Source organism: Gymnodraco acuticeps, unplaced genomic scaffold (genome assembly GCF_902827175.1).
Source record: "Gymnodraco acuticeps unplaced genomic scaffold, fGymAcu1.1, whole genome shotgun sequence".
NCBI classification, from domain to species: Eukaryota; Metazoa; Chordata; class Actinopteri; order Perciformes; family Bathydraconidae; genus Gymnodraco; species Gymnodraco acuticeps.
Window position 1 is genome coordinate 1814627 of NW_022991003.1, and position 18253 is coordinate 1832879.

General features: G+C 43.9%; 1 protein-coding gene across 1 annotated transcript; it reads left to right on the plus strand.

The window, feature by feature from the left end:
* The first annotated feature begins 266 nt into the window (after positions 1-266).
* LOC117559408 lies at positions 267-11678 on the plus strand. The gene is made up of 2 exons (XM_034236167.1): positions 267-879; positions 11417-11678. Exons 1-2 carry the CDS (start codon positions 286-288, stop codon positions 11435-11437), a joined length of 615 nt encoding a protein of 204 aa, XP_034092058.1. The 5' UTR covers positions 267-285; the 3' UTR covers positions 11438-11678.
* Positions 11679-18253: the final 6575 nt, after the last annotated feature.

Here is an 18253-nt window from a genome sequence, read left to right on the forward strand (position 1 = left end):
ACAACGCCATCCACCACATCAGAGGAACCCATGCAACTTGGCCGAGCAAGACTTTCACTGGAGGAGCGGGAACGGCGCCTCCGCCAGGGCCTGTGTTTCTACTGCGGGCATCGTGGACACCTGATGGCCGCTTGCTCACTAAAAGACGGGGCTCCCCAGGCAAGAGGAGGGCGCTGGTGTGCCGACTAACTTCTGACTACTCTCCTCGTACGCTGACTCCTATCCAAGTAAAATTAGGTAAGAAAACCTTAACACAGAATGTTCTCAGAGACAGAGAAAGAAGTCATGGTTCCCTCGGCACACGCACTGGTCAGGCGCTGTCATGGCATTTGGGCTTCAGCACGTCGGGTCCTCCTTAGGACTTCGGCCCGCATGAAAAAAGCGGCTGATCGGCATCGCCGTCCTGCACCTGTGTACAGACCGGGTCAGAAAGTGTGGCTATCCACCAGAGACTTGCCCCTGAACGTAGTCTCTAGGAAGCTGGCACCAAGATTTGTAGGCCCATTCACTGTGGAAAAGTGTATTAACCCTGTGTCTGTTCGTTTGCGCCTGCCTAGATCACTCAGAGTCCATCCAACATTCCACGTAAGCAAACTCAAGCCGGTCAAGGAAAGCAAAATGGTTCCCGCTTCCAAGCCCCCCCCTCCTCCCAGGCTCATTGATGGAGGTCTGGTCTACACTGTCAAGCGTCTGCTGAAGGTCAGAAAACGAGGAAGGGGTCAGCAGTTTTTAGTGGACTGGGAGGGTTATGGACCGGAAGAGCGGGAATGGATCCCGTCTAGCTTCATCGTGGACCAGAACCTGATAAAGGATTTTTACAAAAGCCATCCTGAACTCGCTGGGCCGTCCGGAGCCGTCCGTAAAGGAGGGGGTACTGTGGTGTCTAGACAGTTGTGTTAAGTTAATTTATTTAGTTCAGTCCTTTTGTCTTTTGCCTTGTCTTGTGATTTCCTGTTTTATTTTGTAGTAACCTTTCCCTCTCGTTTCAGAGCATTCCTGCCCTGGTGTGTTTTTCCCACCAGTGTGATTGTCAGCCCCTCCCTTAATTGTTGCCACCTGTGTCCCCTTACCTAGTGTGTATATATAGTCTGCGTCTCCCTTTGTCTTGTGTCAGTTCGTCTTGTCTCGTCAAGCCTGCCAGTCATCCCTTGATCGTGTGAAGTATATTTTTGATAGTCATGTAGATGTTTTTGGTTTAGAGTTTTTTGATCCTCCAAGTGAGCGTTTTGTATTTGACCTTAATTAAAAGACCTTGTTAATTCTAATCTGTTTCTGGTGTTGTGCATTTGGGTCCTGAGCCTCGTGACATTCTTAACAGTACGAACTGACCAAAGAATGGACCCAGCCGACCCAGACAGGTTCAGAGCAGCTCTGCGCTCACAAGGCACGCTTTTGTCTCGGCATGACGATCAGCTGAAATCAATTGACCAGGGAGTGAGAGAATTGAGTGGTCGTCAAGAAAGCTTCCAAACATCTGTGAACAGCCAAGTAAACCACCTGGCAGATCAGCTTGTTCGTGTCCTTGCCCACCTGGAAGCTGGATCTCAAACTGTTTCCGCGGCTGCACCCCTGCCTGAGGCTGTGATCCAAGGACCTACTTCTTCTTCATGCTCTCGTCTCGCATCTCCAGAGAAATTCTCCGGTGACTCAGGTGACTGTCGTCCTTTTTTAGTCCAATGCGACCTGCATTATCAACATCAGCCTTCTGCTTTTCCAACAGACCAGTCTAGAATAGCTTTCATGATAACACACTTGACTGGTAGAGCAGCAGCGTGGGCTACAGCAGAATGGGCTAGAGACTCTCCCCTTTGCAGATCACTCGGACTGTTTACTGATTCCCTTAAAAAGATTTTTGATCGTACAGCGCCAGGGAGAGAAGCGGCTAAAGCTCTAGTTCAACTCAAGCAAAGAAATCAAAGAGTGTCTGATTATGCCATAGAGTTTAGGACAATAGCAGCAGACAGTGGCTGGAATGATCTGGCCTTGCTGGACGCCTTTGTAAATGGACTTTCAGGCCTTGTCAAAGATCACTTAGTCCCATTAGATCTTCCAGAAGATTTAGACTCTGTGATTGCTCTGGCTATACGAATAGATAATAGGCTCTGGGATAGACAAAAAGAAAGAGAACATCCTGCAGTTCGTTCACCAAGCTCCAGGGGGCCTCCTCGTGGCATCCGGATGAGGGAGGATTCGTTTCCAGGGGTCTGGATCAAGCCTCCTTTGACAACGCCATCCACCACATCAGAGGAACCCATGCAACTTGGCCGAGCAAGACTTTCACTGGAGGAGCGGGAACGGCGCCTCCGCCAGGGCCTGTGTTTCTACTGCGGGCATCGTGGACACCTGATGGCCGCTTGCTCACTAAAAGACGGGGCTCCCCAGGCAAGAGGAGGGCGCTGGTGTGCCGACTAACTTCTGACTACTCTCCTCGTACGCTGACTCCTATCCAAGTAAAATTAGGTAAGAAAACCTTAACACAGAATGTTCTCAGAGACAGAGAAAGAAGTCATGGTTCCCTCGGCACACGCACTGGTCAGGCGCTGTCATGGCATTTGGGCTTCAGCACGTCGGGTCCTCCTTAGGACTTCGGCCCGCATGAAAAAAAGCGGCTGATCGGCATCGCCGTCCTGCACCTGTGTACAGACCGGGTCAGAAAGTGTGGCTATCCACCAGAGACTTGCCCCTGAACGTAGTCTCTAGGAAGCTGGCACCAAGATTTGTAGGCCCATTCACTGTGGAAAAGTGTATTAACCCTGTGTCTGTTCGTTTGCGCCTGCCTAGATCACTCAGAGTCCATCCAACATTCCACGTAAGCAAACTCAAGCCGGTCAAGGAAAGCAAAATGGTTCCCGCTTCCAAGCCCCCCCCCTCCTCCCAGGCTCATTGATGGAGGTCTGGTCTACACTGTCAAGCGTCTGCTGAAGGTCAGAAAACGAGGAAGGGGTCAGCAGTTTTTAGTGGACTGGGAGGGTTATGGACCGGAAGAGCGGGAATGGATCCCGTCTAGCTTCATCGTGGACCAGAACCTGATAAAGGATTTTTACAAAAGCCATCCTGAACTCGCTGGGCCGTCCGGAGCCGTCCGTAAAGGAGGGGGTACTGTGGTGTCTAGACAGTTGTGTTAAGTTAATTTATTTAGTTCAGTCCTTTTGTCTTTTGCCTGGTCTTGTGATTTCCTGTTTTATTTTGTAGTAACCTTTCCCTCTCGTTTCAGAGCATTCCTGCCCTGGTGTGTTTTTCCCACCAGTGTGATTGTCAGCCCCTCCCTTAATTGTTGCCACCTGTGTCCCCTTACCTAGTGTGTATATATAGTCTGCGTCTCCCTTTGTCTTGTGTCAGTTCGTCTTGTCTCGTCAAGCCTGCCAGTCATCCCTTGATCGTGTGAAGTATATTTTTGATAGTCATGTAGATGTTTTTGGTTTAGAGTTTTTTGATCCTCCAAGTGAGCGTTTTGTATTTGACCTTAATTAAAAGACCTTGTTAATTCTAATCTGTTTCTGGTGTTGTGCATTTGGGTCCTGAGCCTCGTGACATTCTTAACACTCTCTTATCCTCTTTAGATTTGCTGAGGTATGAACCAGGTGACTGTCCCACTTCACTAAATAGTCAGACAATTATTTAACTTAAAAAAATACTGAATTATAGTCCTGTAAACTTAGCTTTAGTTTAGACGGAAATTGTACTTGTTGGTGATAGGAACATAGGACTCACTTTTCTCTCATTTATCAGAAAAACCGAAATCCCTAAAAAATATACCATTACTGAATTGTCTAGGGTGCTATTGAACACTAACCAGTAGTTGTATGGTAATATCTGGTACAGTTCTATTGCAAATGAGATTTCTTTAGACATAGGCCTACTGTACCTCTTCTCTGATACAGTCAAATTCTGAATGGGGGAGAAGTGGCACAATAGCTTATAAGTTAAGAATGCTCACTCTGATGGTCATTATATTTGGAGAGGGAAATACCAGGTGGCTGAACTACATCACCAAATAGTCAGAATAAGAGTAACCCAATACAATAAAGTGTATTAGTTCTAAATTGCAAGCCTCTAAAACATAGGTGTAAATAGTACAGGTTTTATTGAGACTGGATCCTTAATTCAAAGTACAGTATACAAATCATCAAATAATTCTGTGAGAGGTCAAGTATATACTAGAATATAATGTTAAATGTCAGGTTCCTCAGAAACGTTAGGGGACAGATTTTGACATTCTGTCAATGTGTCCTCTGGTTGAATGGCCCCATCTCCGACAATCCACCCCTTGCCAACAGGACTCCATAACAAGGGTTTGGGTTCGGCTGTGACACCATATCGCTGTCTGAAACATTGCTCTTTACATGTAAATACAATCATGTCTGTCAATCATGTTTACATGTATTGTTTTGTATTTACTTTAAAATATTCTTCTGAATGTAAACTATTTTTATATTATTGTTAGAGTTCTTAAACTATTTCAAATGAGATTTGTGCTTGTAATATTTAATTCATTTGTAATCAAAGCCTTTCAGCAGCTTTGTCTCCATTTCTGCTGTTCTCGCCGTCTTTCCAAAGCAGGTTTGTCTTCATGGATCTTTTTAAAGCAGAATTCAAAGATACATTTACATTTTAATTGAGCTAATTGACTTAAAACATTTTATTTCAGTGTGTTTTATTAAGTGGTTTAGCAAAACTGATTGAGTGGGTTTCCTGCTAAGACCTTAGAAAGGCTTGTAGGTTTTGAAACTACCGTCCAGAAAAAGTGGTGTTGTCTGACCCCACCTCAGTGTTTAAGCAGCAGAAGAAGGAAGTTGTGAAAGACATAGCAATGTCAAGTGATAGCAACATCAGGAAGTAGTACCATGAGAAGCTTGGGTAATACCAAGGGCTCAGAGAAGAGCTAGAGAAGATGTGGAAGGTGAAGGCAACAGTGGTTCCAGTGGTGATACACTCTAAAAGGTCATTCAGGGGACCTTTTACAACCACTTAATTAAAGGCATAGTTGCAAGATACACATTTGAATTAATTGATTTAGATAACAAATTTAAGTTGCAAACATTAATTTATAAGTTGTGTTGATGTAATAATGTTGGTAATTACATCAACTTAATATTGTGTGTAATTTAAACTCGGATTTCGGCGTTAATTGACTTAAAAACCAAATTCAAGTTGTAGTAAGTAATGCAATTGGCTTGATAACTTAATTGTTCTACACCTTGAGTTAAGGATTTCAAGTCCACTCCCACTTAACATGCCTGGACAAGTTCCGACAGTTAAGACAGATAGAAATACTATCCAAAGGACATTTTAAGGTGAGTGTCATCTTTTGTCATTCAAATACAGTAGATAGCCAGTTGCACTGTATAGGAAAATTGCTGTTTGACCAAAATTAGAAGCCTTTGAACTGTGAACAGTTCTGTGAGAGGATACAAAGTAGTAGAGCAGGGATGTGAAGTCCACACACCACCTACAAAAATAGCACTTTACCCCTGCTTACACCTATATGCCGTGAGCTGATTATCGAGCCAATTGTGACAGTCGCGGGTACACTGTGTGTATATGCGTGGGGATTGTTGCAGTAGAACATTCCACTGTAGCGCCCGGTACATTAATGGGAAACCTTAAATGTTTGAGCACCCTCTATGAAACGTCAAGCTACCGCACAGCAGCCCCAAAATAAATCTCTGGCGCCGCCACTGAGCCTGACTATTTGTGTTGGGGGGGCCCGACTTTTTTTTTCTCCAAAGGGGGGGCCTGACAGAAAAAGTTTGAGAACCACTGGTCTAGAGGCAAGAGCTTCGGAGCTAAGAGGTGGCGTCGCTTACGTCTCTCTTACGTCGAGGCGTGCAGGAAACTAAACCCACCTCCCCTGAACATGGGTCGACTGTCATGCCTGCCTACAAGCAGTAGGCTAGTGCTTATAAACACACTTTATAAAGTCAGGCAACACTAACCAGGCTTCGTGTGATTCTGTTTATTTGTACTGTACCTTACTTTGACCATCCATTCACTGTTATTGATCATTGTGGAGAGAGGCAGACGTGTTGTTTTGTATTATAGCAGCTATCGGATGGAATCAATACATGGGCTGCACAGGTTGTCGTGTCCGACTATCACAAGTAGAATCATAATAAAAATACGCCGGTAAAATGTGCCTGTAGCAAACGGTTTATGCCACAGTAGGATAGCAATAGCAAGTAGTCAGTTTAGCTTCGGTTGCTATGCTAACATCACCCATTTTATACCAGAGAAACTTTCATAACAGCGTTGTGATACCAAACAGCGTCAATTCAGACTGACACACATTCACTTAGGCTAAGGGGAACTGGGGATATGTATCAGCTGCTTGTGTGAGTCGGACAGTGAATACTTTAGAGCGGCCGCTGCAGTGTGAGCTAACCGTGAGCTAACGGGAGAATAAACTCCCGTGGAAAAGCAGCCAACACTGCAGCGGTCGGTAAATGCTGCAGAAACACATTAATAAACAATGAACCACGGCACTCTGGAGCAAAGTATAAGGTTGGAGAAGTCGTTATTCAATTTATTCTGGCTTCGTGTGATTAAAAGCAACACGATCATCGACCCGACGCAGTTCCCCGTTGTTGTTGTGAGCGCCGTAACACCGTTGGGGAGCAAATCAGCGATGTAAACGGTGACGTCATGACGCAGCAGCACCAGTCGGGTGCTGGGCGGTGTGAACAGAGAGGGAGCAGAAAAGGGAAACCGGAGCTGAACCAGAAAAGCTCTAGCTCGGAGCTAGAAAGGGAAAAGCGCTGGTGTGAAAGCCGCAAGAGAGAAGAGGGAAGAGGCTGTGAATTACTTTACATTGTGGATAAGGGTGGATAGCCCCCATTGTTCTGTGTGTCAAAATGAAAGACAGCCCACACACCTATCAATCATCAAACCGTGGGGTCTTATTTCATTACGTGTTGATTTCTATCGACACGTAATGTTGTATCGATGTATATAGAGATGTACTACAGCAAAAATTATTCTGCGTCGGGACTTCCTGCAACAACACCACGCCGTTATCTTGATTCTGATTGGCCAGAAGACATTATCAAAGATTTTCTATTGAGAAGACGATCACTACGTGACAAAAGTTTTCAAAACCGTTTCTAGTCTTCGGTATTTCCAGACAAGTGGCTACTGAAATCAATCTTACTAACTGCTGTCTGTGCAATTTACTCCGCGCGAGTTGGCGGACTTTATTTTGCTTACTTTAACATCATTTTTCATAGTGGGGCTAAGGTGGGGCTAAGCCATTTCTTGGTATGGCTGTAGCCTACCCCAGCCATACCTGACCGCAAATACCTCATTCCTTCCGTCTACTTGGATCCAAAATGCTTCTCGTTTTGAGCTGTCCCCCGTTCAAATGAAATCGCCGCCAATCATATTTCCACGCTCGCGCCAGGGCCGGGGGAGGGGTTACAAGGCTCGCCTCTTGTGCTGCATTCACTTGCACTCGGACAGAGATTTTCTCCCTTAAATGTCCGATAAGCCACAACTTTTCTTTCAAAACAAAGCTGCCAAATGGGGTGGCAGCTGGGATGGCAAGGCCTTTTTCTGAGGTGGCAGCTGCCACCCCGTGCCACCCCGTAGAACCGCCACTGCAACCGCGTTCAGAGCCTTCTCAACAAGTATAACGCCGAGAACAAGAAGGTAAACACTCTCGCTGTGAGGTCTAATCCAATGTAGGGTAGCAATCCATCCATGTATAGATGTTTAGATTTGATGAAATGTTAATTTGTGATTTCTCTTTCTTCCATGCTGCTGCAGCTGCTGCTGCCTGGGACTGGCGGCTCTCATCTACTCCATCAAGGTGAGTTTCATTCATGGGAAATATTCTGTTATGGCAAAGAATAGTAAAAAAAGAGTTTAACATTATCACAACTGACAGCTCTAACAAAGGAGAGATTACAAAGGTGTATTGCAAGTTTTTGCAGACAAAAAAGAAACATCCCTCACTCAGAGGACAGGCAGCTGGGGGAAAAGGAATCGTAATCTCAAAGATTATAGATATTTGTTCCCAAAATTTACAATTGAACTTGAATGAGGAAAGATAAATAATTTAAATAAGAACACGACAGACACTTTAAATGTGTTTCAAACTATCTATTAGTGACATTTTTGACAGACAAAAAATATAAATTATGCAAAGAGAACTATGTAGGGATGTTATCCCGTTGAAAGCATGAACATATAGCAAAACATGAATCTAAAGCATTGGACTGAGCTGATGTTCAACATTTAAGGTTCTCTGAGGTTAAGTAAAGCTAAGAATCCAATTTCAAATCAATGTGCTTTTGGTCCTTTCAGGCCAGAGACCGGAAGGTGATTGGAGATATGGAAGGAGCCCGGCGCTACGGCTCCAACGCCCGCTGCCTCAACATCTTGGCCACAGTCCTGGTTTCCATCATGGTCCTTATTATGTACATCGCTACATATGTACTGACAAGGGAGACCTCCCAAATATACAAGCGCTTCAATTCCCATTATAGAGATTAAGTTTCAAGAGCATGAGAGTTTTTTTGTGCAGCTGTGGCTTGGTGATACTTTCTCTGCTTTACGCTTATGGCTCCAGATTTAACCTATTTACTCATATCATCAAGCAAAACATTGGACTCCTGCATGTTTCCTTCATGACAATTTGTAGTGAGGTTTGGCATTAAGTCTTGGCCTTCCCTGACCCTGGCATTCCCTGACAAGTCAAGACTTGTCAGGCTTGTCAGGGAGTGTTTGTTAATAAATTCCCTGTCGAGGAGAGTTTCATTTGTCAATAAATATATCACTTTCATAACCCTGAGACGGGCTTCGCAAAACAGTTTGTCATTACACACTTTTTTTCGACTCTTACACAAATGATAGTGTTTTGAAATGTGCACTGTGCTAATCTGTAACCAACAGGGATTTCAAGGTCAAGTACTTCACCCAGGAAAGAAACGGGAACAGGGTGTTGGCTACTATTTCCTTTTTCCGACACTTAGTCTTTAAAGGACATTTTTATTCTCAATCAGGCTTTACCATGTTAAATGAAAAAAACGACATACTATTACTGGCACAAGTAACTTTGTACAGAAAATATGTATTTGCAGGGCTGCAAACTCTCACACAATGACTGTGAGACTCAACTATTTAAAGTAGTTTCCTGTATATTACTTTACAGGGTAAGTAAGCTCAAATGACAATGTACCACTTCAGTTTTCAACTCAGATTGATTTTTCACATAGGTTTGCTGACATTTTTAATGTATTGGTATTCAAGAAGACCCTGACTATTACAATGCACAATTTAAAAGACAGTTTAAATAACATTATAATATTGTCATAAAAAAAGAAATGTCACAGCAGTAGAAGTTGGATTTATTTTTGTCGGATATGACTGCGGCTACACTGGAAGTGCTTTAAAAGAAGGACAAATACATCAAAAACAGCAGCAAAATGTTTTTTACAGTTAACCAGGGCCGTCCCTCACAGGCAGATCACGCAGACTGCGTGGGGCCTCACCTTGCGGAGGGAGCCTCAACTGAGCTGCACCTATGTGCGCATGCGACGCAATTAGTGTGGCGCGGCACGGTTTCGCCGCTGCGAGGCTCCACTAGCACCCCTCCCATCGACGCTCGCGAAACAGAGGGCCTCATCATATAACTTTGCATGGGCCTCAAGTTGGCCAGGGACGGCCCTGCAGGTAACTAATATTTAATCATTAAAATGATATACACAAGTGAACGAACACAAGGAAGCATTCTGAGACTCTGAGATGTACAGTAAAACAGGAGTGAATTATTGTTTTTATTTTAAATCGCAAAATGTCTGACTTTTTTTGCCGTCTGTGAGGAAAATAGGGAGGCGTGTGGCGCAGTGGATAGCCTTTTGTCAGTTCGTCTTGTTTGTTTCCCCGAATGGTCGTGCCAAGCCTCAGCTCTGAAAGGATCGCTTTTTCCCTCATGTCAGGTTATTTTGTTTATTTTTTGTTGGCTTAAGTTTTGATTAAGTCCTCTTTTTGTTATGCAATTTCCTCCGTGTGGGCGCCTTTTGTTATTTCCACCACCTACTCTGTTAAGAGGGATTACCTGCACTGTGGAAAATAAATATACCTTCTTTATATTCAAGACTTTGTCTCTGGGTCGTGTGTTTGGGTTCATCAGCTTGTGACGAGGTCCTGACAATATATGTAGACGATAGACACATTTTCTTGACCATTTTACTAAGGGACTATGGTCTAATTCAAGCATTTCTGTAGAACGTTTCCTGATGTTGTAATGTTTATTGTTTCTGTCTGAGTATAGCATATTATAATGTAATATCAAAAGTCAGAGCATCCTATTTCTTCATTTAAAAAACTGATTCCAAAGTTAAAGTATTGAATGCAATACAATGTCATAGTAAAACATGCCAATCACAAGTGATTAAATTGAAAAGTCATAGTGTGGTATCCCATAGAAATATTAGTCAAGAAGTTGTAAGAAAATGCCATAAAAATGTCATTGTACAAAAAGTCATTGTATAATGTAATCAAAATAATCATTTTTAAGAGGTCATAGTATAGTATGCCATGAAAATATCATCAAAAAAGTCACACTATAGCATGTAATACAAAGTTCTTAAAGGTCACCTATTGTGCAAAATCCACTTGTTCCTGTCTTTTATACATAAACATGTGTCCCCTCTGTGTAAAGAGACTCTGAAAGTTTCAGGAAAAAAGATTCCACTCAGTTTTTGTCCTGATCCATGTATATAAAAACCTGTCTGAAAATGAGCTGATCAGATTTTGGCCACTTTATGATGTCATAACGTTTTTTTTGGCTTGTGTAACCATTAGCAAATAACAAACCAAGGTAACCCCCCCCCCCCCACCTTATCACCTGAATCTCCTCCTAGAGCACCATTGTGTTCTTTTTAACCAAATCTATCTCAGAGGGGTGTGGAGAGGGGCTCCTTATTTTCATCTAAAGTAACAGACAGAGAATCAGCACTTTGGAAACAGGGCTGAAACAGAGGGGATTATGGGATGCTGCAATGATCTGTTTGGTATTTTTGAGCCAAACACTTCAGAGACATGTTTTGTATATATCTGAGACTTATAATATATTGATGAAAAACAGTATAATAGGGGACCTTTAAGGAAGCCAAGAGTATTATGCTTTACTGTATACAGAGACTTACTAATAGTCCAGCAGCAAGTCCTCAAAAAAGGCTTTAGTTTTCGAGATACCCCTACCCGAGGTAGAACAAATGACAACAATGATTTTTCTTATCTTTAGGGTCTCCCATTAATTAAATTGATTGTTGTCACATTTTATTTTGGGGGCAACATTTTTTTTTGGGTTGTTATTTGGAACTACCACAATCCCTGAAAAAGAGCCAAATTAGACCAGGGCCGAATATGGGAAAGGTGACAAAAAAGCCCATAACTTGAGAGTGACCTCTCTGTGGTGTCTAGACAGTTGTGTTAAGTTAATTTATTTAGTTCAGTCCTTTTGTCTTTTGCCTTGTCTTGTGATTTCCTGTTTTATTTTGTAGTAACCTTTCCCTCTCGTTTCAGAGCATTCCTGCCCTGGTGTGTTTTTCCCACCAGTGTGATTGTCAGCCCCTCCCTTAATTGTTGCCACCTGTGTCCCCTTACCTAGTGTGTATATATAGTCTGCGTCTCCCTTTGTCTTGTGTCAGTTCGTCTTGTCTCGTCAAGCCTGCCAGTCATCCCTTGATCGTGTGAAGTATATTTTGATAGTCATGTAGATGTTTTTTGGTTTAGAGTTTTTTGATCCTCCAAGTGAGCGTTTTGTATTTGACCTTAATTAAAAGACCTTGTTAATTCTAATCTGTTTCTGGTGTTGTGCATTTGGGTCCTGAGCCTCGTGACATTCTTAACAGTACGAACTGACCAAAGAATGGACCCAGCCGACCCAGACAGGTTCAGAGCAGCTCTGCGCTCACAAGGCACGCTTTTGTCTCGGCATGACGATCAGCTGAAATCAATTGACCAGGGAGTGAGAGAATTGAGTGGTCGTCAAGAAAGCTTCCAAACATCTGTGAACAGCCAAGTAAACCACCTGGCAGATCAGCTTGTTCGTGTCCTTGCCCACCTGGAAGCTGGATCTCAAAACTGTTTCCGCGGCTGCACCCCTGCCTGAGGCTGTGATCCAAGGACCCTACTTCTTCTTCATGCTCTCGTCTCGCATCTCCAGAGAAATTCTCCGGTGACTCAGGTGACTGTCGTCCTTTTTTAGTCCAATGCGACCTGCATTATCAACATCAGCCTTCTGCTTTTCCAACAGACCAGTCTAGAATAGCTTTCATGATAACACACTTGACTGGTAGAGCAGCAGCGTGGGCTACAGCAGAATGGGCTAGAGACTCTCCCCTTTGCAGATCACTCGGACTGTTTACTGATTCCCTTAAAAAGATTTTTGATCGTACAGCGCCAGGGAGAGAAGCGGCTAAAGCTCTAGTTCAACTCAAGCAAAGAAATCAAAGAGTGTCTGATTATGCCATAGAGTTTAGGACAATAGCAGCAGACAGTGGCTGGAATGATCTGGCCTTGCTGGACGCCTTTGTAAATGGACTTTCAGGCCTTGTCAAAGATCACTTAGTCCCATTAGATCTTCCAGAAGATTTAGACTCTGTGATTGCTCTGGCTATACGAATAGATAATAGGCTCTGGGATAGACAAAAAGAAAGAGAACATCCTGCAGTTCGTTCACCAAGCTCCAGGGGGCCTCCTCGTGGCATCCGGATGAGGGAGGATTCGTTTCCAGGGGTCTGGATCAAGCCTCCTTTGACAACGCCATCCACCACATCAGAGGAACCCATGCAACTTGGCCGAGCAAGACTTTCACTGGAGGAGCGGGAACGGCGCCTCCGCCAGGGCCTGTGTTTCTACTGCGGGCATCGTGGACACCTGATGGCCGCTTGCTCACTAAAAGACGGGGCTCCCCCAGGCAAGAGGAGGGCGCTGGTGTGCCGACTAACTTCTGACTACTCTCCTCGTACGCTGACTCCTATCCAAGTAAAATTAGGTAAGAAAACCTTAACACAGAATGTTCTCAGAGACAGAGAAAGAAGTCATGGTTCCCTCGGCACACGCACTGGTCAGGCGCTGTCATGGCATTTGGGCTTCAGCACGTCGGGTCCTCCTTAGGACTTCGGCCCGCATGAAAAAAGCGGCTGATCGGCATCGCCGTCCTGCACCTGTGTACAGACCGGGTCAGAAAGTGTGGCTATCCACCAGAGACTTGCCCCTGAACGTAGTCTCTAGGAAGCTGGCACCAAGATTTGTAGGCCCATTCACTGTGGAAAAGTGTATTAACCCTGTGTCTGTTCGTTTGCGCCTGCCTAGATCACTCAGAGTCCATCCAACATTCCACGTAAGCAAACTCAAGCCGGTCAAGGAAAGCAAAATGGTTCCCGCTTCCAAGCCCCCCCCTCCTCCCAGGCTCATTGATGGAGGTCTGGTCTACACTGTCAAGCGTCTGCTGAAGGTCAGAAAACGAGGAAGGGGTCAGCAGTTTTTAGTGGACTGGGAGGGTTATGGACCGGAAGAGCGGGAATGGATCCCGTCTAGCTTCATCGTGGACCAGAACCTGATAAAGGATTTTTACAAAAGCCATCCTGAACTCGCTGGGGCCGTCCGGAGCCGTCCGTAAAGGAGGGGGTACTGTGGTGTCTAGACAGTTGTGTTAAGTTAATTTATTTAGTTCAGTCCTTTTGTCTTTTGCCTTGTCTTGTGATTTCCTGTTTTATTTTGTAGTAACCTTTCCCTCTCGTTTCAGAGCATTCCTGCCCTGGTGTGTTTTTCCCACCAGTGTGATTGTCAGCCCCTCCCTTAATTGTTGCCACCTGTGTCCCCTTACCTAGTGTGTATATATAGTCTGCGTCTCCCTTTGTCTTGTGTCAGTTCGTCTTGTCTCGTCAAGCCTGCCAGTCATCCCTTGATCGTGTGAAGTATATTTTTGATAGTCATGTAGATGTTTTTGGTTTAGAGTTTTTTGATCCTCCAAGTGAGCGTTTTGTATTTGACCTTAATTAAAAGACCTTGTTAATTCTAATCTGTTTCTGGTGTTGTGCATTTGGGTCCTGAGCCTCGTGACATTCTTAACAGTACGAACTGACCAAAGAATGGACCCAGCCGACCCAGACAGGTTCAGAGCAGCTCTGCGCTCACAAGGCACGCTTTTGTCTCGGCATGACGATCAGCTGAAATCAATTGACCAGGGAGTGAGAGAATTGAGTGGTCGTCAAGAAAGCTTCCAAACATCTGTGAACAGCCAAGTAAACCACCTGGCAGATCAGCTTGTTCGTGTCCTTGCCCACCTGGAAGCTGGATCTCAAACTGTTTCCGCGGCTGCACCCCTGCCTGAGGCTGTGATCCAAGGACCTACTTCTTCTTCATGCTCTCGTCTCGCATCTCCAGAGAAATTCTCCGGTGACTCAGGTGACTGTCGTCCTTTTTTAGTCCAATGCGACCTGCATTATCAACATCAGCCTTCTGCTTTTCCAACAGACCAGTCTAGAATAGCTTTCATGATAACACACTTGACTGGTAGAGCAGCAGCGTGGGCTACAGCAGAATGGGCTAGAGACTCTCCCCTTTGCAGATCACTCGGACTGTTTACTGATTCCCTTAAAAAGATTTTTGATCGTACAGCGCCAGGGAGAGAAGCGGCTAAAGCTCTAGTTCAACTCAAGCAAAGAAATCAAAGAGTGTCTGATTATGCCATAGAGTTTAGGACAATAGCAGCAGACAGTGGCTGGAATGATCTGGCCTTGCTGGACGCCTTTGTAAATGGACTTTCAGGCCTTGTCAAAGATCACTTAGTCCCATTAGATCTTCCAGAAGATTTAGACTCTGTGATTGCTCTGGCTATACGAATAGATAATAGGCTCTGGGATAGACAAAAAGAAAGAGAACATCCTGCAGTTCGTTCACCAAGCTCCAGGGGGCCTCCTCGTGGCATCCGGATGAGGGAGGATTCGTTTCCAGGGGTCTGGATCAAGCCTCCTTTGACAACGCCATCCACCACATCAGAGGAACCCATGCAACTTGGCCGAGCAAGACTTTCACTGGAGGAGCGGGAACGGCGCCTCCGCCAGGGCCTGTGTTTTCTACTGCGGGCATCGTGGACACCTGATGGCCGCTTGCTCACTAAAAGACGGGGCTCCCCAGGCAAGAGGAGGGCGCTGGTGTGCCGACTAACTTCTGACTACTCTCCTCGTACGCTGACTCCTATCCAAGTAAAATTAGGTAAGAAAACCTTAACACAGAATGTTCTCAGAGACAGAGAAAGAAGTCATGGTTCCCTCGGCACACGCACTGGTCAGGCGCTGTCATGGCATTTGGGCTTCAGCACGTCGGGTCCTCCTTAGGACTTCGGCCCGCATGAAAAAAGCGGCTGATCGGCATCGCCGTCCTGCACCTGTGTACAGACCGGGTCAGAAAGTGTGGCTATCCACCAGAGACTTGCCCCTGAACGTAGTCTCTAGGAAGCTGGCACCAAGATTTGTAGGCCCATTCACTGTGGAAAAGTGTATTAACCCTGTGTCTGTTCGTTTGCGCCTGCCTAGATCACTCAGAGTCCATCCAACATTCCACGTAAGCAAACTCAAGCCGGTCAAGGAAAGCAAAATGGTTCCCGCTTCCAAGCCCCCCCCCTCCTCCCAGGCTCATTGATGGAGGTCTGGTCTACACTGTCAAGCGTCTGCTGAAGGTCAGAAAACGAGGAAGGGGTCAGCAGTTTTTAGTGGACTGGGAGGGTTATGGACCGGAAGAGCGGGAATGGATCCCGTCTAGCTTCATCGTGGACCAGAACCTGATAAAGGATTTTTACAAAAGCCATCCTGAACTCGCTGGGCCGTCCGGAGCCGTCCGTAAAGGAGGGGGTACTGTGGTGTCTAGACAGTTGTGTTAAGTTAATTTATTTAGTTCAGTCCTTTTGTCTTTTGCCTTGTCTTGTGATTTCCTGTTTTATTTTGTAGTAACCTTTCCCTCTCGTTTCAGAGCATTCCTGCCCTGGTGTGTTTTTCCCACCAGTGTGATTGTCAGCCCCTCCCTTAATTGTTGCCACCTGTGTCCCCTTACCTAGTGTGTATATATAGTCTGCGTCTCCCTTTGTCTTGTGTCAGTTCGTCTTGTCTCGTCAAGCCTGCCAGTCATCCCTTGATCGTGTGAAGTATATTTTTGATAGTCATGTAGATGTTTTTGGTTTAGAGTTTTTTGATCCTCCAAGTGAGCGTTTTGTATTTGACCTTAATTAAAAGACCTTGTTAATTCTAATCTGTTTCTGGTGTTGTGCATTTGGGTCCTGAGCCTCGTGACATTCTTAACACTCTCTTATCCTCTTTAGATTTGCTGAGGTATGAACCAGGTGACTGTCCCACTTCACTAAATAGTCAGACAATTATTTAACTTAAAAAAATACTGAATTATAGTCCTGTAAACTTAGCTTTAGTTTAGACGGAAATTGTACTTGTTGGTGATAGGAACATAGGACTCACTTTTCTCTCATTTATCAGAAAAAACCGAAATCCCTAAAAAATATACCATTACTGAATTGTCTAGGGTGCTATTGAACACTAACCAGTAGTTGTATGGTAATATCTGGTACAGTTCTATTGCAAATGAGATTTCTTTAGACATAGGCCTACTGTACCTCTTCTCTGATACAGTCAAATTCTGAATGGGGGAGAAGTGGCACAATAGCTTATAAGTTAAGAATGCTCACTCTGATGGTCATTATATTTGGAGAGGGAAATACCAGGTGGCTGAACTACATCACCAAATAGTCAGAATAAGAGTAACCCAATACAATAAAGTGTATTAGTTCTAAATTGCAAGCCTCTAAAACATAGGTGTAAATAGTACAGGTTTTATTGAGACTGGATCCTTAATTCAAAGTACAGTATACAAATCATCAAATAATTCTGTGAGAGGTCAAGTATATACTAGAATATAATGTTAAATGTCAGGTTCCTCAGAAACGTTAGGGGTACAGATTTTGACATTCTGTCAATGTGTCCTCTGGTTGAATGGCCCCATCTCCGACAATCCACCCCTTGCCAACAGGACTCCATAACAAGGGTTTGGGTTCGGCTGTGACACCATATCGCTGTCTGAAACATTGCTCTTTACATGTAAATACAATCATGTCTGTCAATCATGTTTACATGTATTGTTTTGTATTTACTTTAAAATATTCTTCTGAATGTAAACTATTTTTATATTATTGTTAGAGTTCTTAAACTATTTCAAATGAGATTTGTGCTTGTAATATTTAATTCATTTGTAATCAAAGCCTTTCAGCAGCTTTGTCTCCATTTCTGCTGTTCTCTCGCCGTCTTTCCAAAGCAGGTTTGTCTTCATGGATCTTTTTAAAGCAGAATTCAAAGATACATTTACATTTTAATTGAGCTAATTGACTTAAAACATTTTATTTCAGTGTGTTTTATTAAGTGGTTTAGCAAAACTGATTGAGTGGGTTTCCTGCTAAGACCTTAGAAAGGCTTGTAGGTTTTGAAACTACCGTCCAGAAAAAGTGGTGTTGTCTGACCCCACCTCAGTGTTTAAGCAGCAGAAGAAGGAAGTTGTGAAAGACATAGCAATGTCAAGTGATAGCAACATCAGGAAGTAGTACCATGAGAAGCTTGGGTAATACCAAGGGCTCAGAGAAGAGCTAGAGAAGATGTGGAAGGTGAAGGCAACAGTGGTTCCAGTGGTGATACACTCTAAAAGGTCATTCAGGGGACCTTTTACAACCACTTAATTAAAGGCATAGTTGCAAGATACACATTTGAATTAATTGATTTAGATAACAAATTTAAGTTGCAAACATTAATTTATAAGTTGTGTTGATGTAATAATGTTGGTAATTACATCAACTTAATATTGTGTGTAATTAAACTCGGATTTCGGCGTTAATTGACTTAAAACCAAATTCAAGTTGTAGTAAGTAATGCAATTGGCTTGATAACTTAATTGTTCTACACCTTGAGTTAAGGATTTCAAGTCCACTCCCACTTAACATGCCTGGACAAGTTCCGACAGTTAAGACAGATAGAAATACTATCCAAAGGACATTTTAAGGTGAGTGTCATCTTTTGTCATTCAAATACAGTAGATAGCCAGTTGCACTGTATAGGAAAATTGCTGTTTGACCAAAATTAGAAGCCTTTGAACTGTGAACAGTTCTGTGAGAGGATACAAAGTAGTAGAGCAGGGATGTGAAGTCCACACACCACCTACAAAAATAGCACTTTACCCCTGCTTACACCTATAT

Excerpts from the sequence above, each read along its gene's own strand:
- LOC117559408 (XM_034236167.1), top strand. The coding sequence starts at position 286 with ATGGTTCCCTCGGCACACGCACTGGTCAGGCGCTGTCATGGCATTTGG. Across the intron at positions 880-11,416 it reads GTAAAGGAGGGGGTACTGTG|GTGTCTAGACAGTTGTGTTA; the intron begins GTGTCTAGACAG and ends GACCTCTCTGTG.